The sequence below is a fragment of the Drosophila novamexicana genome, unplaced genomic scaffold, assembly GCF_003285875.2.
Source record: "Drosophila novamexicana strain 15010-1031.04,08,12 unplaced genomic scaffold, DnovRS2.1 tig00000564-arrow-pilon, whole genome shotgun sequence".
Taxonomy (NCBI): domain Eukaryota; kingdom Metazoa; phylum Arthropoda; class Insecta; order Diptera; family Drosophilidae; genus Drosophila; species Drosophila novamexicana.
This window is the reverse complement of record NW_020824810.1, coordinates 3,724,150-3,746,116: the sequence shown is the minus strand read 5'-3', so window position 1 is coordinate 3,746,116 and position 21,967 is coordinate 3,724,150. Positions and strand designations below refer to the sequence as shown.

The 21,967-nt window shown below is 44.7% G+C and overlaps 1 protein-coding gene across 3 annotated transcripts; it reads right to left on the bottom strand.

Moving 5' to 3' along the window:
- Positions 1-2,691: 2,691 nt before the first annotated feature.
- On the bottom strand, positions 2,692-20,848 carry LOC115762402 (flocculation protein FLO11). 3 transcript variants are annotated; one of them, XM_030704590.1, is made up of 10 exons: positions 20,715-20,848; positions 18,025-18,402; positions 5,467-7,437; positions 4,981-5,400; positions 4,688-4,851; positions 4,501-4,623; positions 3,780-4,448; positions 3,569-3,723; positions 3,365-3,506; positions 3,099-3,299 (listed from the first exon to the last, which is right to left on the bottom strand). In XM_030704590.1, exons 2-10 carry the CDS (start codon positions 18,218-18,220, stop codon positions 3,099-3,101), a joined length of 4,041 nt encoding a protein of 1,346 aa, XP_030560450.1. In that variant the 5' UTR covers positions 18,221-18,402; positions 20,715-20,848. The 3 variants fall into 3 exon arrangements, with proteins under 3 accessions (XP_030560447.1, XP_030560449.1, XP_030560450.1); XM_030704587.1 differs by having other exon boundaries at positions 2,692-3,299; positions 4,981-7,437; XM_030704589.1 differs by having other exon boundaries at positions 2,692-3,299; positions 3,365-3,503; positions 4,981-7,437.
- Positions 20,849-21,967: the final 1,119 nt, after the last annotated feature.

The window sequence follows — 21,967 nt, the reverse complement described above, 5'->3', positions numbered from 1 at the left end:
CCATGTGCGTGTGTGTATGTATGTGTGTGTGTATGTATGTATGTGTTGCAACTGCAACATTTGCGTGCATTTTGTCGTGCGCCGCCTTTTTGTGATTTTTTTGTACAAGTTTTAATGCTTTCAACTGTTGTTCCGCTTGTAATAGCCAAAAAGAAAAAAGACGCTGCACAGTGGTTCGCTTTACAGATGCTTATCGCCTTGAAGGTCTTCACATGCAGACCGCAGGCCAACTTTTCATTTACTTAGTTTTTCCACGCCAATTAGCTTAAATTCCCATCAGATCTTTTATATAATGCGCGCAGATGTGCTCAGACTTTTATGAGATTTTAAATGCTGCCAGACAGTTTTTAGGCTGCTTAGCAAATTGTATTTAATATGCCAATTAACGTGTCGAAATTTAAGGATACGGCTACTCTAATTTTTGCCCAAAATGATTTTGTCCATATGCGGACACATTTAAAATATATTTAAATGGAAAAAAGACTGGAAGTATATCAAATATATAGCACTTACCCACCACTGTGCCTGCAGTATCTACTTGTTGTTGTTTCAGGCTGTGGCACACAAAAAAATGTGTGTTGTGTGCGCTTTGTTTGGCCAACTTTTTGTCAGCTCCAGTCATTTGCCACACATTGACAGGCAGCCAACAAGGAAGTTGGGAGCGCATCTTCCACGCGCGTCCAATTATGACAAATGGCAACAGCGATCGCCCACCGCCAAGGCTGTTAGTCATGTTGCATGTCACGAGCACGAGGAACTGAGCAGCCAGCTATGAATTATGGCTTGCAACACCTGCCAGCCAATTGCCCTGCGGCTGCCTTTTGTGGCAGCAGCAACAACAATAAATCCAATGCGACCATTGTCATTGTCGCTTGCCAAGAGGAGCAGGCACTTACCAACACTGTAAGGGGGGCGCGGTTGCGGCGGCAGCGAGTGTGCAAAATGTGTTTACGGCTTTAACGACACCTTGTTGCAATTCTCAGCTGTCATGATGATGATGTCTATTGACCCAGTGCACATTGGCTGGCTCCTGCTGAAGGCCACGCTAACTTGCGGGTGACATAATATGCCAATTTGGCAAAACGACTGCCAATGCGGAGCATCCATTTAAGTACTTGATATTATTTGCCAGCGCTCTGCTATTTACGCGCATTTGATGTCTATTTCGTTATATGGCCAACAGCACGAGCCGCACGTTTACGTGAGCTGCGTTATATTGCAGCCGGGACACGCCCCCGCCCTGTTTTATTTGAGTGTCGCAATTGGCCACGCAAAAGATTGCAACGTCATGGCAAAAATCGAAATAATTGTATCACATTTGGGTCAACATCAGCGCGAACAATCTAATAAAATCATCTTCAAAATCTGCGCACTACATCATATTTTTTGTGGCTCTGCGATTCAACGTTGTTGAATTATGAAATAGGCGCTATTAACGTCGCGACCTTATCGACTTTCAATTGCTGGCGCTAAGCGGTTTTAACTTAAAAAATTAAAAAAAAAAGTCCAAAAAATTCAAAAAATCATCGACAACAAAGGTGTCGATTAATTAAGTCGGCATTGAACCTCACACGCATCATAAAACATACCCATTAGCCGGCTAATACACGGCATTTGCAGCTAACGATTTGATAGATAGTTCGGCTTGTTTTGTTTTCTTTTCTTTTCCGATCTGTCGACGGGCCGTCCCTCCCTCCTTCCGTCCGTCCGTCCGCCCACTGCTCTGGCGGAGACTGTGCTAAGTGCACATCATTAAAATTGGTACACATGCCACCATATATTTGTGGGGGTCAAGGGGCGTATTCACGCGCTCTGTGCCTACGACCTGGCCAGTTAAGAGTTACCACCAGTCCAGTTAAGAGTTACCACCAGCACCACGGCTGGTTGCGTAAGCTGCGATGCCGCAGTTCCACTTTCGGTCTTTAACAAGCGACGCAGCGACGTCGCACGCAAACGGAACGCACGAAAATTTGTTCATTTTCATTTTCTAATAATTTTAGTTTATTTATGCGTGTGAACCAAAACAACTACCGTGTTGGGGCGGCAGCACTCATAAATCATCAAGTCTCGTTTTATGTTTTCACAAAGACAAGTGAAAATGACCATAAATAAGCAGTAGTTGGCTTTCTGCATGCTTATTATTGGTTTGTATTGATGAGTCAGCATAATGAAAATAGCAATTTGTTAGATAATTTAAATGTCAACAGATGAAGATTGCAAATCATTTTGCAATGCAATAAAAATAACACAAGTTCAAAAAGCGCGCTCAACTTCATGTAGTGAGCTACAGTCATGCGCCTGTTCAACACTGGCATGACATGTATAATGCAGCTATCTCCCTTATACTTAAGCGATTGCTACGAATATGCAGTTCAAATGAAAACCAAGCGCTAAAGCGAGATAGCTGTCTCTGTTAGCAGCACAGTTTTGAAAGCACTGAGAGTTTGGCGGTTACATTTGAAATCTGAATAATCTCAGTCTGAGCATTTTTTTGAGGAAATTTTAATGTTCGGTGAATGTTTTTTAAATTTTGGTATTACTTTTATTATTATTATTACGGCTTTTCGAATTAACTTTTTCCATAGTATATAAGACTGATTTAAATGGAACAGAAACATAAAATGCCAACAGAAATCTGAATTATATAAAAGTTACTTTACATTAATATCTTTATTGATTCATATTTACATTCACACTTTTAAACTTAAGTACATATTTCGATTGATTGGTAAATACTAATGCTCGTTTTTAAAATTGACTTTCGGCTAGGCTTTAATTGAACTGCACTTACGTCTAGGGACACAATAATTTAAACATTTAATATTAAAATTAATGATTAGTGATCGTTAACATTGCATTTAACTATATGTAACTGTGTGATGCTAAAAATCTAAGTCTTCTACTTCTAATTCTACTTCTACTTGCTGATTGCACAAAAACGCGTCTCAGCTGCAGTCGCAAGCCTTTCCCCGTTGTGGACCGCAGTGGAAAAGTGTTTTAGGCGGTTGAACTAAACTAAACTACAGCTAAGTTGCATATTTACAGGCTCTGTGTAACACTAGGACGGGTGCTGGGCAGGGCTAGGCAGGGTGAGGGGCTCACTTCATGTAATAACTGCTCGGCGCACGGCCCGAGGTGTAAGTGCTCATGGGTATGCCCTGGGGGCCGGGTATATGATTGTTGACCGACGAGTGCGTCACTGACTGATTCTGTGAGCCATAAAGATGATCGACGCTGGTGTTGCCAATGCCATTACCAGAGGGCTCATAGTCCACGTCATAGTAGATGCCCGACTGGTTCTGCGGTAATTAAAAAAAATAGACTTTTGAGTAAAAGCTGACATTGTTGGAGTTTGTAGACCTACCGCTATGCTGCCATTGCTGCGGCTCTTTGGGCGTGGCACTTGAAAGTTGCGACCCAGCAGATCGGCGCGATCCTCCTCCTCACTGGAGCTGGAATTCTCCAGTGTGCGCATGCCGTTCGCACGCGCACCCAGGCCGAGTCTTCTGGTAAAAGTGAGAGGAGTTAGCAATAAAACTTAACAACCTGCGCGTCAATATATATTTACCTGGGCAATGGCACTGGCGGCGCCATGTTGGCGCTTGGATGCATTTGCATGGTGCTCTGCATGGACATGCCTCCTATGGTGCCCATGCCAATGGCACCAAGATTTGGGTACGCAAACATGGCCGACGAAGGCCGTGTGGGTCCAATGGGTTCCGCCTGCCAAGCAAAGAATTAGGCATGGCTACAAGTGTTGGCCTACAAAGGAAACTTACCCCGTAATGATTCGTTTGTGCCATAACATCGGCTATCTGTGCCCAGCGCATGCGATCCTCCAGCGTCACCTGGTAGCCTGCTTGCGGCAAGCCCGCCGACTTCAGTGGAGCTGTATTCATGTAGCCAAACACGGGTGAGCCCATGGCATTCTTCTGTTCCCGTTGCCAGCGACGTGACCACATGATGAGGCACACCAGTGTCAACACTATGATGATTACAGCTGCCACGGAGGCGCCTATGGCTACGCCCAGCACCTCGCCATCGATCTCGCACTGAGCTCCATAGTGGCTGGAATCACAGGCACATGTCTGGGCGCCCTCCTCGTTGTAGCTGCAGATGCCGCGATTATTGCAATACGCATCCGGACACGCCTGGCACTCGCGACCCGCACGCTGTGGCTGATCCGCCCAGGGATCGCGCAGACCCGCCTCGCAGGCGCACTGGAAGCTGCCCCAGCTGTTGCTGCACGTGGCACTCTCGTGGCAATCGTTCAGTTCCGCGGATTGACATTCATCCAAATCGTGCAGCGCCGAGACGGCGCCCTCCGGTGAGCTCACATACAGCACAGAGTTGCCAATGTTGTTGTTGCGGCGATGCAGCACGCCCAGCAGATGTTTCTGCACATCGCTGCGCAGATTGGGACGCAGTGTTTCCACGCTTTCATCCAGCTGGAATAGAGGCAAGTTAATTAAAGTTCAAATCCGCCTGCGTTCTACTCACTTTAAGTGTCAGATTCACATAGACGCCACTGCCGCCCAGATTGGGATCCCCGCGATAGATATTGTTGACCTTGGCCTCCATAAACTCATCCGAATAGGGTGTCATTGACATGGCCGAGTCCAGCTGTGGAATGTTGGGTTTGGGATTAGCCATGATTTTCATGGAGACATTTTTTGTTGCCACTTACCGCGCGCACCGATTCGTAGCTCAGTTGTCCGTATGGCTCGCTGTTGAGATCCAAGAGTTTATTGTCCCAGACGATGCGATGCTCATAGATGCGATCCACGCGCATGCCAAGATGGAAGGAGATCACGCGGCGACAAGGCTCACGATGCTTGCGACGCGCGTAGCCTAAAAGTGGTGGAAAATATTTCAGAAATTGTCTCCGATCTTTACTCTAATAGACTTTATAAGACTATGATGACCCATGTAGTAAAAGATTATTCCTTAACCAAAGAGTTCAAGAGTTCCTTCACTCACCTGGTCTACAATGGCAGCTGGAGACGCCGTTGTCCGTTTTGCAACGCTCGTGCTGCGCCTGATCACAGGTGGAATCGTCGCCCACAATGCAGGTGTCTATGCGCACCGGCGGCGGTGTCGGTCGCTGGCGGTAGTGTGGTCGTGTGGGGCCCGCATGCGTTGTGGATACAGTCGCTGGCTTAGCCTGCGTCTGTCCGTGGCCGTGTCCAGGGCTGGTGCCCGCCTGCGGCTGCAGTTCCACGACTTCCGTTTCGGGCACGACGTAGCCGCCGCTGCTTTGCGTGACGCCATGATTAGGTATAGCTGCGCCAGCACTGCTCGCACCACCACTTGCACCACCACTCGCACCAGCAGTGCCTGTTGCCGCGCCTGGGAGTTGGGGTAGACGCGTCGCCGGCGTTGTGGCGCCCGCTGGCGGATCTGTGGGATCACCAAATAGATTGATGTAAGTGCGTTTGCCATCGATCGAGACGAAGCCCTCGTCACCTGATGCCGACACAATGATGTCCGCCTGTGCACCGCTTCCAGCCCCCGCTCCATAGGATCCATAAGGCTTGATGTTGATCGTTTGCTGGGAGCCGCTGCCCTTGGGACCGGGTCCTTGTATGGCCGAGAGCGTCACGTCAAAGATTTCGCCATAGCCAGGCGGCAGATGCTGCCGTGTCGGCTGTATGGGCTGCTGTGGTGCAGCAGGACGCGGAGCCGGACGCGGCCGTCCTCCGGGCTTGAATTCGGGATCATCTAGCACAATACCAGGTCGGGGATGGTAGGAAGCGGCGGGAGCGGACGTCGGGACATTGGCAGTAGGCGCCTTTTCAGTCGTGGTTGTGGTCGAGGTGGTGGTGGTAGTCGAGGTGGTGGTGGTGGTAGATGAGGTGGTGGTGGAGCTAGTACTGGTGGTTGTGGTGGTGGTAGAACTGGTTATGGGTGTCTTAGACGTGGGCGCAATGACGTCCACAGCGGAGAGTTCGCTCAGCGGCATGGTCTGGATGCTGCTCGTTGTGGTTGGTGTGCTGGTGTCCAGTCCGGGCGTGCGATTGGCTGTCATAAAGATGACCTCCTCGGTGGAGGGATCCAGATCGTGGCTAAGGCCCTCGCCACTTTCCATGGACATGGGCACATAGCTGGACGAGGACATGCCCATCACGGTGTTCACCACGGAGCTCGTCTCAATGATGGTCGTGTAGCCCTCATGCTCGTCCTGTGGCTTCTTCTTCTCGCTGTTGGGCTTCGGTTTGTGCTTCTTTTTGGGTGCGTGCTCCTTGGTCGGCGTCGTGGGCGACGGTTCCGGTGGTGGCTGCAGCTCATCCTCAATCTCGCCACCAGCAGTGTCCTGTTCGGTGTCCTGGTCGGAAACTTCGATGTACTGTGCATTGGCATCCTCGTTCGAGAACTCCGAGTCGTAGGTGGTGTCTGTGGGCTGCACAGCATCCAGGGCATCAACAGCTGGCTCCGTTTCCGGCTGTGCCGGCTTCGAGTCCTCCTGCTGCACTGGCTCCGGTTCAGTTGGTCGCACGGGCAGTTGCTGTGGCGCCGGCAGCGGCTGGTACTGCGGCAAGGGGCGTCGACTGCCGTTCACGCTGGTTGTTATTGGTGGGCGTGGCTTGTTGCGGTACCAGGGCGGTCGATTGCTCACAAAGCCCGGACGCACGGGCACAATTTGTTCCGGAATGGGCACGCCGGTAATAAATGGTCGCTCGGGTCGGTCAAAGGGATATGGCGGCGGTCGCATGGAGGTGCCCGGCTTCTGAGCCTCATAGTCCATGGGCAACGGCTGCACCTCGGATATGCGCGGCGGTCCACGATTGTTGATCCGACTAGCCGAGGGTCGACGCACGCCCTGCGTGTTGGCATGCACATTGACATTGCCATTGAGCAGCTTCACAATGCCCGTGATGATGTCCTGTATGTCCGGATTGCCATTCTGGCGTGCATTATGCGGCGCCTGGGTCGCACTCGCCCTTGAGATGGCAGTACTGCTCGGACTCGGGCTGATAGGGGACCCCGACGTAGGCGGTCGCAGGCCCCCTTGCACTAAAAAAGGCTGCTCAGTGCTGGAGCTGCCGTAGGAGCTGCTGCTGCCAGCTAAGGTCTTGCCCGCTCTGATGCGCTGCGTGCGCTCCGGCTGCTGCTGCTCCTCCTGCTGATCGTAGGTGCCCGTGGGCTTGATGTTGTAGTGAAAGTAGCGCCCGGCGGAGACATCCTTCTCGCTGTCCTTGCCATAGTCAATGTCATTGGGTCCCGGATGCTGCTGCTGCTGCTGATGCTGCGGCTCGTGCAGTATGGGCGAGGCGGAGCGTTCCACGCGGGCACGCGTCTCATTCTCCAGCGGCGCCGAGCGACGGCTGTCCGAGATGGTGTTCGTCTCGGCCATGGTGCTCTCAATGCTCAAATGCGCCTCCGACTGCTGGCTGCTGGACTTGGGCGAGATCTGTGAGATGCCATCGTGCTGGGCAACTGCGGGAAGAGAGCATATATAAAGAATGCTGGTGAAATTCTTAAAATGCCAAAGCTTCAAATGCGCTAATTATTTACGCAGTGAAAAAAAAGAATCTGTTGCAGTCGCTGCCAAAACAAAAGCGACGACGGGTTTCACTTTTCAGGTAGACAAATGCAGCACCTGCCAACACACACACACACACATAAAAAAATGCCCTATGCTTTGTCTTTTTCATTGTCATGTGGATTCTTCTATATTATGCACATTTGCATTTCTTAGAAATTCGAAACCAGCATTGAGAGAGATTTCAGTTTCAGTCTCAGCTTCGGCTGGCAGGCATCATTTATTTTCGATGTCAAGTTTGTGTCTTGAGTCTTTTGTATTCTTTTCACTCTCGCATTGTATTTGTTTTCGGGGCGTACATCTATCTGAACCTGGCAACATCTGAAATTACTGGTTGCCTTTTCCAAGCCAAGGCTGGCAAAACAAACATGTCTCGCCCGAGTCATACGATCATCTGTCACAGTTGCAAAGCCATATTACTTATTACAGTGCCACCGCCCCCCGCCCCCCCTTATTCTCCCTGCAGCCACGCCCCACCCCAGGTGGTACGCGCGCACAATTGCACAGGCAGCTCCAACTTTGAAGATCTCTACGCAAGACGAGAATTTCACAAATTGCTACGTGAAGCGTTGAAAAGATGCCAACTTCATTCGCAGTGGTTGTTTTTTATTTATCTGCGGCTGAGCTACTTGTGGGCTGGCTTTGAATATACATAGATCTATCAATGGGGGATTCGCTTGTCTGAACGAATAAATCTATGAAGACATATTGCCCCATAGCTGTTGAAGCTAAGACTTTACGAATGGGCATAAAGATATAAGGTACGACGGAACAAGGCCTTAACTATATGCAAGACTAAAGAACTTTGCAACTGATTTTGGAGTATTATTAAAAGGTTAAGCTATACTTTACAATCGGAGTTCCAGTTACTTTATTTTTTTTTGAAGAGTTCCCAGAAATTGTATTTCTTAGCTCTAATTGAATTATCTCACAGAGCAGTGCAAGTGAGAACTGGAAGAGAAACGCAGGCAATTATTAACACTTATTAAAAGAAATAGATTGTAATACGTGCCCATAACAGGTTGTCGAAACAAAAATGAACTTATTTTGGAATTTAGAGAAAACGATTAAAGACATTCTACACATTCGACAGTTGGCTTTCATCACATTCACACTTTACACTTTTATTCTGGTATTTGACGTGCTTTCTATTTCGGGACCCAGGTCTAATGAAATTGACACCTGGTGATCTTCTGCTCACTCGAACTCACTTAAACTCAATTCTCGATGCGTGTGGTGCATCTTCGACAATATACAATATTTTCAATATAAACAATGTGCCAGCAAGTTGAGTGCCTTACAGCTAGAAGAGTATTATAAAGCTGAGCACTTGTTACTTTCTTTTGCGCTGCGGCTGCGTTGATTTATGTGGTTGCGATCGGCTGACTTGCTCGAGGGCAGCCGGAGAGGTGTCAAGTGCATAGATGTGTGGCAGACGGGCCGACAAATGTTTGCAAATGTTTGGCTGACATATTAGCGTGCTGCTTGTGGCATGCCACACGCGGGCGGGAAGTCTAAGGTCTTGCTGCAAGCAGACAACCAGTATAATAATATTTTTGAGTTTATGGCGCTGCGCATAATTCACACGACCAACAAAGAAAACAAGAAAACACGTTTAGGTATTGAGCTTAACCCAATTGCTAAGCGGTTTTTTTTTTCGTACTCCCCTCCGATTAAGTTTTTGGCACAGTTTTTACTTTCACCTGCGCGCGCTAAACGGGCATGACAAATGCAAAACACGCTGATTGATAACTAAAACAAATACTATTTGTTTCACTTTCTTTGAAATGCGGCTTTGATATAATTAGCGCTTCGTTCAAAACCAAACCAAAAAAAAAAAAAAAAAAACAAAAACAAAAAACCAACACGGCCCATAAATATATAGTTTGTGCGCTCGCATTTTCACTTTCCTTTTGCAAAAATGTTTTCCACTTGTTATTCGAGTTATTTTTTTTTTTTTTGTATTATTTTGCGCTATTATTGATACGAAAATTGAATTTGTAGCTGGCCGAGTAAAAGTGTCTGGCCAAAATGAAAATGTTGCCGCCGGGCTATTAAATTAACCAGCAAAGACAACAACAACAACAAAGACAAGGGGGAACTGTGGCACAATTTTTGAAATTGAATCTGTGGCATGCAACACTTTCACGGATAACGAAAGTAAAACTTTAATTAAGTGCCTTTTTAGGCAGCCAACTCCCCAACGGCAGATATAGACATGTCGCCGAAGTTCAATGCACCAAATCAAGACGACAACAACAACAACAACAACAACAACAACAGAAACAACAACAACTTTGACAACTTCGACGACAAGAGCAGTCATTAGTTCCAGCGCTTGCCTACACTAATTTAAACGCTACTTGAGTCCACGATTCGTGGACTGTGTGGACAGGCGCATTGAGGGGACAGCTGGGGCAGTGAGAAGGGGGACAGGGGGGGGGAGGGCACTTGCGAATTGGGTTTAGTTGCGACTCGTAACCCACACACGCGGCACACAGAAAATTGCCAATTTCAGCGCCTCCAACAGGCAATCACTTTCTATTTCAACTGCTCAAGAAAAAGCAGCCAAAACTGTTTCACAACTTGGCCAAAAGGCAGGCATATAGAAGCAGTGTAGCTTTTGGTTGGCAAGAGCTAGCGACAATAATTACATTTGGTGCGCTTATGAAATGCGGCAATTTGATATTTCGATAGTTAACGCACGTACGCAAGCATTACGCATACGCCATGTCTGCCCGTGCAGCCAGACAAATTAAGTACTTACTTAGCCTGGCCAACAACACTTGTTGTCGCATTTTGGCCCAATGCTTATGGCTATTATGCAACAAATTATGGCGGGCCGGGCTGCCGTAATAAGCCGACAATTTGCCGCTGTTATTTTATATAATTTAATGGCTATTCAATTTGTATTATTTGATTTAATTTGGGTTTAAATTTTGTTGAAAATTTTGATTTTAGTTTCTTTTAAGTGGCGGATATTTAAGGAATTTTATAAGTATTTTAATTTATTAATTTAATTTTTTTTTAAATTAAGTTAGTTCTAATTTTTGAGTAGTTCATGGTTAACAAATTTGCCCTCAACAATGTGCCAGGTTCTACTGCACAAATCTCAACATCATGTGATAGTTAATTGATGTTATAGTATACATATTAAATAGGCAAATTAGCCTTGAATTTGAAGCAGTTACTTAGTACAACTGCAGAATGACTTACTCTTCTATTTATAATTGTTGTTATGCTTGATTGTTATTATGCTTGGTTTTGCTCTTCATTTCAAATTTATAACAAAGTCTTTAATGCCTACACATTAATGGTATTCCCATGTATTTTATTGAGAAAGTATGAAAGAGTGTGGTTATCTAACTTGTATTCATCTCGCAACTCATAGCTTGCATTTCCAGCTTACATCCCTTTATATATTTAGCTTTGATATCTTTCCCAAACATATTCGCTTATTGAGCTGCCAGAATTTAATAAATTTTTATGGTCAAACTTTATGCGTCTGCTATAAAAACCGTTCATAAAAATCTTTTCTAAATCGAAACTAAGCTGCAGCAAATAAGCACTAATTTGTGCTTTTGTTTAGCATTCTGTTAGATTTCTATTAAAGATGTTGGAGCCGTGTCGCAATGCAACCATCTACATCGCCGGCTTGGCCCGGGGCACTGGTTGGGCTCACGTTCGTTCAACTTGACTCGTCGCACAGACGCCCATTCCAAAGTCAAGGAACTTGTGGGCAACGCCTCAACCCGAACTGAGCTGCTGAAGATATTACAGGCTTATCTTGGGCACGTCCCATGCATTTGAAATATCGCCACAGTTTTTATATAAATGGACAGACGGACGGACGGACGGGCGTGTTCCTAAGCAGCCCCTCAAAGTGTGGTATTAAAAATTGTTTGATTTAATGCTAATTGATTGCGGCAACGCTTGCCGCGTTGCCCGGTGGGCGTTGATATTACTAAAAACAACAGCCAAACAACAAATGTTGCTTTATGGCTGCCACAAAGAAAGTTTGTGTAATAAATACTATTATTTTTTTTTTCGCTCTTGCAGCAAAGTCATGCAGCGACCGCTGACTGGGCTGAGGTCTGGCTTGAGGCCTTGGCTGAGGCCTGGGACGTGCCCCAGCCGCGTATTCATTAGCAGCCCAAACAAATTCTGTCTGTTTGGCAGCACTTGAGCAATCAAGCATACCCTGTAAATAATGCAAAGCAAGGTTTGAACCAAAACCTGGTTTCAAGAATGTGAAAAACAATCACTACGAACCGAACCTTCAGGCAGGCACTTGACTCGAACTGAGAACCAATTAATTTCTGCTGCTTACAGGGCATCTTAAAGTCTCATACTTTATATTTGGATTTGTTATGCTGCTGGTAGAACCTTAAAGTGCCGCTCGTTGTCAGTTCCGTCGCGCTGTCTATGAAAATTTCTAACAAATGCGCTGCAATTAACAAGTGACAACAATGACGCGGCTCAGCAAACAGAGAGAATATTATTGTTTGTTTTTTGTTGTCATCTGGTGAAATTGAGGAATTTGTCGCTGGATATCTGAAGGGGCAGAGCAAAAGCCCAGAGGCCGTGACGTGTGTGTTGTATGAAATTGTTTTTTTAGCAATTGGCGCGCGTGTCATGCAATTATATATGTTAATTTTCCAGGCAACAAATGCAATTTATAGGCAAAACCGAAACCAAAGGCAAAGCCAACAACAACAACAACAACAAATGCAGCCATTGTGTTAGCGCATAAGCGAATGACCTTAATCAAGGTCTGAGACGCCAGCTCTGCGACTAAGACTCCAGCTTCGGCCAGAGCCGGTTGCAGTCGGGACTAGCTGCAACTGGAGCCCCACTTGGCTGTGCGCCTGTCTAAGCCAAACAAAAATTTATTGGCTTGGTTTTGCGCGCTCCGTTGGCTGGCGTTGGAAAGTTGCGGATATCCACGTAGCACTGACCGCTGCATCTGCCTAAATAATAGACACACTTAACAGCCTAATTGTCTGATATTTATAATTAAAGCCGCAGCAACGCAAGAGCAACAGACTGCCAACTACTACTATAACAGATTCCAGCATAAAGCAAAGCAGCCGCTAATAAGCAGCAAATGCCAGGCAGTAGGCAGAAGGCAGAATGCAGAGCTGGCCAAGAGCAGGGCTCTGCGCTTGTAAATTGAACTAGCTACAATTTAGCTGTAGATCGCTTATCTCAGGCAGAACAGGCGAACTGCATAGACTGGGGAAATAGTTGAAATATTTGCTTTTCATAGGAACACGCAAGGCGCATAGTTTCGATAGCATCTAAGGGTGGCTGCTGCTCGAGTTCAGTAAACCCCGACAGTTGGTAAATGGCAGTACACTGCAACAAAATGATTGTGAACAGCAATCAGTTGACTGCGCTCCATATACGCGTCGCTAATTGAACAATTAAAGCTGATTAAATGTTGGTCAAAATGGAGCATAGAATGGGCACACAACTGCGCAGCGACACCGGCGCCCCTTCGGCCAATCGCATAGCCGCAAATTGTGTTGGCCAACATAAAAGCTAAGTCAAGTTGTGGCCAGTTGAGTTAAATCAAGTCTTGTCGCAGCCAAGTTCAATGCTAAAAGAACGCTCAATTTATTGATTGAAAAGCGGCTTTCTGCTCGCTCCCGTCTCTGTCTACCCATCTCTCGTCCGCTCTCTCGCTCTCGCTCTCTCACTCTCGCTCTGTCGGTTCTGTCTTAGTCAAACCGAAACTGTGTCAACGTGCCCCCAAGAAAAACGGAACAAGTTGCGACCAATATGGACAAACGGGCGACTCTCAATGGCGTGTGACAAGTTCAAAAGCAAAGAGTGTGCGTTGTGTTTGTGTGTATTGGTTGTGCTATCATTCCAAAAGTTGAAAAACGTTTACGTTTTACGAATGGCCCACAGAACCGGCCAGCAACAGAGCAGTCAGTCAAACAGCTTTTTATTAGGCTATTTCTAACTGCGCGCCAAGTGCTGTGCGTGTGTACGTGTGTTTGTGTGTGTGTGTGTGCGGGACTGTCTGAAGCTAGCTTCACGCATTTAACGGCATTTCAAGTTATACGCACACTTTATGTGTCAGCTAGGCTAGCCGAGAAGTCAACCAATTGGGCTAATTGTGGCTATGGCCTTAAGCTATTGGGCTCAGCAAGTGCCACGCCCACGCACAATGAAGCTAAAAGTGTGAAAAAGTCGGTGAGGACTGCAGTGCAAGGCAATAGCAAGTTCGTTGCTCGAGTCTTTTATTGATTTATGGCAGCTGCTTGGTAAAAGGCGAGTTCGTTGCTTAAGTCTTTTGTTTATACGGCCAAGCATATTGACAAGTTTTTACGGTCACACTTTTATTGACCAAGAATATGAGCAGCAGCAAGTTTGTCGTTCAAGTCTTTTGGTTATAGTATTTAAGAATGCTAGCTGAGGCAAGTTTGTTGCTGAGGCAAGTTCGTTGCCTAAGTCTTTTGTTTTATAAGCTCAACCTTTATTTACTTTCGTCATTTGGCAGCAAAAGAAAGCCTTTTGGCATGAAACAAATTTAGACCCAAATAACCATAAATGTGAAAAAAAGTCCAATTGGCATCTTACAAAATAAAACAAATTTAATAAAAAAAAAGCCAAAACCAGTTTCGCAGCTAAAATATCTACAGACAGCGAAATGTGTTCATTGATTACCATTCAATCGTCGCACACATACACACACACGCAGGCATATGGCATGTGTTCATTCTATCTACCTGGGTTGCAGCTTCATCAAGCCGAAAGGTGAACGTTACCTGCCCGCCCTCCGTCCGTCTGGCGACGTCTGCGGTTTTCGCTGCCTTTGTGCAATTCTGCGTGCGTCTCAAATGTCTTGAGCGCCGCGAGACAAATATTTGGCATAGCCAGGGCCAAGAAGGAACTTGACCAAACGGCATCAAGATAAATTGTGGGTTCGGGCTTGGGACACGGGGCTGCTGTTATGGGTGTGTGTTTATGGTTATGCGCGGCAACTTTCGTTGTGCCGAATTTCGGACGGGCTGTCGACTCGAGCGCCTGGGAAAGGGAAAGTAGTTGTAAGCATGCAGTTATTGATACCGACTCCGATTCCGATTTCCACAGTTTCAGCTCTAATTGAATGAAAAGGGTGGAGAAACGTTTAACTTAATTGGATCTGTGCACACACACATGCGAGTCTTTTTGGGACTGATATCATCATTGGCCTGAAATTGCAATTGCCATTCAATTTAATAAAATGAAGTGCAACCAGTTAGCAGGGCAGCTGCAATAGGCTACAATCAAAAGCAAAGATTCCGCAAAAGGTATCCAATTTAAAATATGATATGATATGAACTTTAAGCAGGAGCATAAGCTTTGGAGCTTGGTTCAAATAGTCTTGTAATTTTTCCTTCTTCTTTCGCAGAGCTCTTAAATGCATTCGAATATGTTCAGCTGCACATCGACGTCTGTTTTGAATCTTAACTTGACGCACCTGTTCGCCGGCACACGAAAAACTTTAATTGCGTCAACATGCCATGCAATCGAGTGGCCCACCAAGAATGCTGCAGCACCGCCAGCGGCACCACAACGAGCAACAAATGAAACCTGCCGCTTGACCCAATAAACAGCAGCGCCATAAATTTGTGAAGCGTTGCAGAAGATTTGAAGATCGCGGCATCTTTGTACTGTATATATACATATATATATATATATATATATATGCCGGCCCTGGCCAACGTTTCGGCTATTTTTATGCCCCGCTCCCTCCCCCCTCTCACTCTACGTCTTTCACTCGCTGCAAGTGGGCCATGTAACCGAAAAATGTGCCAAAAAGCAAAGTGAAGAGAAATATGTGTGGAATAAGCACAGCTAATCTGAAAATGTAAGCAGCTTAAGCTGAGAAGCCCCAAGAGAAAGAGAGAGAGAGAGAGCTTGAGTTAAATGTGCAACAGGTTATTGTTGTCAATGTTACAAGCTCGTGACTTGATTCCGGCCCATCAAACGTATTAAATTGAGGCAAATGTTGAATTGCATTCATCCCAACGCCTAACTTTTTGATTTTCCTTGTAGATTTTTGGTATACACACCTGCACACACCTCACGCACGCACACAACATCGAACTTAACACGCTTTCTAATGTCGTTACCTTGATGATGTTTTACTCTTGCTGCTGCCGCTGCTGCTGCTGCTGTCGATTGCCTCGCTTCGCCGAGCGACACTTTTCCAATGCACACAAAACGAATTTCAATTCTTTGGCGCTTACATTTCGAAAGCCCCAAATGCCGTTATTACCGCTCCATCGTTACCAACGAAGCCCAAGCTATTGCCTGCTGCTGCTGCTGCTTAAGATTCTCAATTGGCAGCCGCCGCTTCAGCTTAAAATTATTTTCTTATTTTTTTTTTAATTAAGCTGCTGTAAAATTATTTTCACTTCACCTTATTTTCGCGAGCCACGCAGAATGCAGCCTGAGCATGAATAAAGAAACTGTTTCTTTGAATACCCTTTAAACAAGGAGTATTATTTGAATAGAGCTCTGCCTCTCAGCTTGACTTTTGGTTTTGACTGGATTGCAAGTAAATATTCTATTAAAATATTTATAAAGCAATCATTTAAGAGAATAAAATCGCGCCACTTTAACTTATAAACTAGGCTAGGGCATTAAATCTTCGTCAGATTCTAGCGGTACTTTTCATGTTTATGCAAATCTGTTGCCGCTCAATGGACTCCACTCTTATGTTAATGAAGCTTATTAGCTGCATGAAAGATTTGCTTTGAAAATGCCAACATATTTGATTTAAATGGCCCAGTAAACAGTAAAGCAGTTGGCTTTATATGATTCAACGGGCAGGCAGACAGAGGCAGCCAGCAACTGTTAGGCTCATGTCTATGTGGCTGCTCGTGTGGCTGGGCATGTGGTGCAGCTTTAATGAGCACCCCAGCGAGTGTTGGTTTCTAATTGAAATGCGCCTAACAGGCCGCTTGTGTTATTTTAATGCCCTTTCTATAAATATTGTTGGCAGTGAATGCCTGAGAACTCAGGCCAATTATGTCTAACTGCTTAACTGGCCACATAATTGTAAGGCTTTTGCCCAAAGGTGCTGCCAAACATGTTCTTTTGTTTTATTACCAAGCAAAGAAACAGCTAACCTGTTGCATAACTGGCTGCTTTGCATACTAATCAATAATTATTTAATTACTTGAGTATGCGGCAATTGACGCCCGCTGTACCCAAAGCAAGACTTGAATAAATATTAATAAAGTCTTTAATTGGACTTCAAGTCACGCACGTCACGCACTTTGGCAAAGGCAAAGCCCAGTTCAATGAATCCGGCATGAATAATCACATATTACACAATATATAAACGCAATGACGCATCTGACACGAAGAATAAACCAAGCTAATGACATACTTTCACATATATATACATACAACACATCTTGAAGTTATTTTTTATGTGTCACGCCTAGACACTTGCCAAATCAGCTCTAAAAATGTCAGAGCATGGTTTTTGGGTCAGGCCCGTATTTTGGAGTGAAATAAGCATTCGCTATGGCAACAGAGTGGGCTTCTGTGGGTGCCCTGGCAGCTGCCCATCAGTCAGTCAGTCAGTCAGTCGTTTGCACCTGCGTGTTGGCATACTTCGACGTCAAACAAAACAAACGCAGCGTCGGGTACTCACTCTCGCACCTGAATGGGCATGTGAGCATCTTGTTATCTACTTTATGTAGCTATTCATTCTTAGTAACGCCCAATAAATTATGCACCAAACATGAGCTTTCTAAAAAGAAAAGACACAGACTTGTGTGTGTTGGGCTCGCAGCGTGCGGCATTTGCTTGCCGCGAGCACTTGGCTCTGGCTAATGGCATGGAATTTAATGCAGTTTGTGAAGCATTGAAGAAAGTTAAAAAAAAAACACTTTAACTGTATTAAAATGTGTAGATAATTGAAATGCCTTTGCTTAATGAATAGAGCGTATAACAAATGCAAGAAAATGCTTACAGTTAAAAATAGACAGGCTAGAAAACACAGATAATATTTGGAAGAGTGATTTACATCATTCTGGCATTATTATAAAGCAATCTCTAAAAGGTGTAGTAAGAGAAAGGGTAGCCTTTCAATGATAAATATATAAAAGTATTGACTCTTGAAAGTCAGCTCGTATTCCAGAGCACTGACGATGCCAAATGTTGTGTGTGAATGCTTGAGCATCATATTTGGATCAGATTTATATATAACTGTGCCTAACATGCTCTTAGTTATTTTTATGGATCCATAGACGTATCTATAGATCGTCTAATAAGCTTTATCCGGCTTGCCATACATCTAAGAATTTGCAGGCTAACTGCCAGTCGATCAGTCTCTACTCTTAGCTATGCTCTTGCTGTTAGCTTATTGACTTTAGATGCCGGCGTTGTCTAATGCCAGCATTAAGAATTCACACATGAAATTCCTCTAGAGACAACCCTTCGCGACTCGCAGACTTCACTTTACTTACCTGCTGTGTGAACGTGCAGCAGCAGCAGTGAAATTGACAGCAGCGTCGCGGACAAGTGCCAAATGTGCCACCGGCAGCTGCTGGGCATTCTATGCTGTTGTTGCTTCTTCTTCTTCCCACAGTTGTTGTTGTTGTTGTTGTTGTCGCCTCTGCTGGCTTGTTGATTTTGTGTTAAGTCTTGTGGCTTTCGTCGCATTTTTGCATAAATTGTTTTGTCTGCTTTTGCGGCAATAAAAGAAAGCCTCACTTGATTCTAAGCTGTTGTCGAGTATTGTTAATTTTCTTTGTATATTTTTGGTATTCTTGTCAGTTTATGCTTGAACTTTGGCGTGGCATCTTCCTCTTCTTTTCTTTGCTTAAAGATTTACATATTATAAGCTGCAAAAAAAGATGTAGAAAAGGTTTATTAGCATTGGGCAACTGATACAATTTTTCTAAAGATTTAATGCGCAAGTTTGTTGCCTAAGTCTTTTGTTTGACACTCGCAAGCGCTTAAATTTGCGTGAGAACAGGCCACAGATCTGCGTTTAATGGGGAGCACTGTCCATTTAAGTGGCTCACAAGAAAAAGCCATTACGTCAGCCCAAAAGAAACAAGGGCCACAAATAAGCTTATAAATCAGAGTACACAAGCCACATAATTGCCCGAAGGAAAAAAACGAACACTTGGCCCGCGGCTTTCTAAGCCACATTTACGTAACCAGGTGTCAGCGATAGCAGGTGATGCCTCTGATACCGAGAGCAGCAACTGCTTACAGCGCAGTGATTGAGATGCTAATTTTGATTGATGTAAAAACAAATTCAAACAGCGAAAGTTTAAGCACAATTTGAAGAGGTGTCAAAAGCAAAAGTGAAACTCGCAACACTCTAAAATAAGACCAAAAGTCGATAAATCAAAGCAAATAACATGAGATTTGTTAACAAATCAGAATGGTAAAGCCGGTCAACGCATAGCTTCAGCTGCTATTACCCAATAAGCACAACAACAACAACGAATACGTGACGCCCTACAATTGTCGATTAGCAGCTAATCAGAAGCAAAGCAAACGATCGTTAAAACGACCACAAAACCAAAACAATTGCGAAGCGAAGCAGCCTTTGCTGAAAGTGAAAGCACTCAGAGAGAAAGAGTGAGAGAGAGAGAGGGGGGAGGGGGGGGGGCGAACTGGAGACAGCGATGTAGAGTAAAGGTTGCTCTGTGAGCCGCAACGAACTCTTAAAACACGATTACGCTTACAAACACAGCAAAAGCGAAAGATACAAAAAAAACTTCGACTTTAACTTCAAACTGAGTTCATGCCCAAAATCCAAATAAAACAGAATGCACGCTGGGCAATACCCTGTGTTGAGTGTATTAAGAGCTTAAAACGAGTTGAAAAAAAAACTTCCTCATGCAAACTATTTGTCAGATAATACAGAGAAACCCTTCAAATGAAACTAGAAGATTCTCAAGCTTTGATTAGACTCTGTCTATTAATTCCTATATAAAAAAGTTCCCTTATTTTTATATAAAAACAAAAAGTTTTAACTGACTCCAAGTTGAGTTTGAGGCTTTAGCAATATATTTCAAATTTTATGATGCTTTAGTTTTTTTGGAAATTTCTTATACACGAACATATACAGGAATTGAAGTTTCTTCCAAAACCGAAATGCCCTTTTGTCTATTCAGACGTAAAAAAAGCCAATGCTTAGGTGCCGACATGTGCAGCCGCCAAGTTGAGTCATGGAAAAACATTTTGGTCGAGCTGCTGCCGTTCTTGTGCAGGAAGTTGGGGTGTTTTTCCATATGCCGAACCTTGAAATTTCGACTGCCCCAAGTGAAATAGAAAGTTTTTTAATAACAACGCGAGCAGTCACAACAACAACAACAACAATAACACAAACAATGACGACAGCCAGTGCCTGCGCAACGTGGGTGTTGTACGTAGTTGTTGTTGTTGTTGTAGCTGTCATTAAACGACTCCATTTTGTTTCCAGTGAGCGACTGCCAGGCAAAAGTTGTTGTTGCCGCCCACGCAGGCGCCTGTCAACATGAGCAGCGCTTGTTTACATTGTTAACATTCGAGCAGAGTTGCCAACTGCCGCTTCGGTAAGGGTAGCTAAATTCGTTGTGCGCAAAGCAGCTAAAAATAGTTATTCGTAAAATTGAAATGCCTCAAGATAGCTAGATTAGTTTGAAATTTAAACTCTTTCCGGTTGATGACCTCTGAAAAAAAAGCCACATTTAGCTGGAAAATAGCTGCAGTGGCAACACTGTCTTTCTTGGCTTTCTTTGGATTTCGATATGTTTTTCGACGGAAGTGTTGCATTGGGCTCGCAATTAGTTGACTGCCTGCCAAGTTAAATGACTCATGCGATCTTTTGGACGCCTGTTGCGTTGCGTAACTGTGGCTCAGCTCCGGGATATTGCATGCATGCCGGCCCAACGACAAGAAGAAGAAGCAGTAGCAGGTTGATATATTGGCGAAATGCGCATTCAAAAGGCAAAAGCGATAAAAGGCAGCGACTTGCATTGCATAATATTCCATGTGTGTCAATCGACGTCCATTGTGACCTTTATTTATCACCAACTCAGTTGCAGCACATAAATTCTTAAAATCAACACCAATACAAAAGACTTGAGCAGAAAACTTGACTGCATTTTTTCGTATATACTCTCAACTTTCCACAATATCCATTAATAAAGCTCACCTCAAATATCAATCATTAATCCGAATGCATTAGCTGTTTTTTACGCCAGTTGATGGATTTGCGTTTTCTATCAATTTTTTTGATGCCTTTCGTCTATCGCACGTTATTTTCAATTACATTTTGCACACGAACAAATTTCACCAAAAAACAACAACTGCAAAAAAACAGGCAAAAGGCAACCAAATTGAAATTTCTATAAACATAATGGCCAACTGAGAGAGCGGGAGAGAGGAAGAGAGAGAAATGGAGAGACTCGGACATTGGTAGGCAAGATGAAGCACGTTTGACAGCCAACGGAAGACAGAGACGGATGCGAAAAATGTGGTTTTGTGGCTTCAAGGAATGCAGCAAAAGCTTTAAAATTATCGAAAAACAAAATCTAAAGATAGCAATTGAGCGAGTGCGACAGAGAGGCACAGAGTGGGGGGGGAGAGATGCAAATGTTGATGGGCAGAGCAGCTGTCAGTGTTGTACAGAAACAAAAAAAAAAAATTGGCACAAATGCGCAGCGTCGCCAAAATGGCACAGCTAACTGTAAATAGTGAAGCTGGCGCTGGCGGTGCAGCTGGAATTGGAGCTGAAGCTGAGGCAATTTAGTGCCCGATCCCATTGGAAATAGCCAACATATGTGTAGGCTGTGCGACCGGCAAAAGCTGCTCAACAGAGACAGGTTATCCAGCTAGTGCAAGAACTTTGTTTTTGTGAATGAGCCGCCGCCTGCTGAAAGCAGCCTGCTTAAACTGGATGTGTTTTGCATCCTGTGTTCGCAATTCACCTATTTTCTAGCTAAGTTATGCACTTTTATCAGAGGTCGTCAACTATTTGAACAATTTGTTGGCATCTTAATGACAAGTTTATTGCCAATTTGTGCTAAAAAAAAAAAAAAGGAGACAATTCTGGTAATTGTAGCTATTTCTGGCCACAGCTGGCAACACTGTTCGCATCTCGCATCCGGCATGGCAACAGGGCTGCAGCTGTCTTTCAGCCCGGCGACGAGTTGTACGGACTAATTAGTTTGGCGTCTGCCCTTGCAGTTATGTTATTAGGCTTAATCAACGTTTTATTTGTTATGCTTTTGGCTGCAGCGGCATTTATTTTAATTAACAGTGAAAATGTGTGCACGAAAACAAATTAAAATTGCTTGCAACAAATTTCACAGCGCGAAAACCACGTAATTTGCAACAATAGCAACAACAACAAAGACAACGAAGACGCAGTTTGAGACGTTGGCAAAAGGTAGCGCAAAAAAGAAA

Excerpts from the sequence above, each read along its gene's own strand:
- LOC115762402 (XM_030704587.1), bottom strand. The coding sequence starts at position 18,220 with ATGCGACGAAAGCCACAAGACTTAACACAAAATCAACAAGCCAGCAGA. Across the intron at positions 3,507-3,568 it reads CCGCCAGTGCCATTGCCCAG|AAGACTCGGCCTGGGTGCGC; the intron begins GTAAATATATAT and ends CACTTTTACCAG. Across the intron at positions 3,300-3,364 it reads GCAGCAATGGCAGCATAGCG|AACCAGTCGGGCATCTACTA; the intron begins GTAGGTCTACAA and ends TAATTACCGCAG.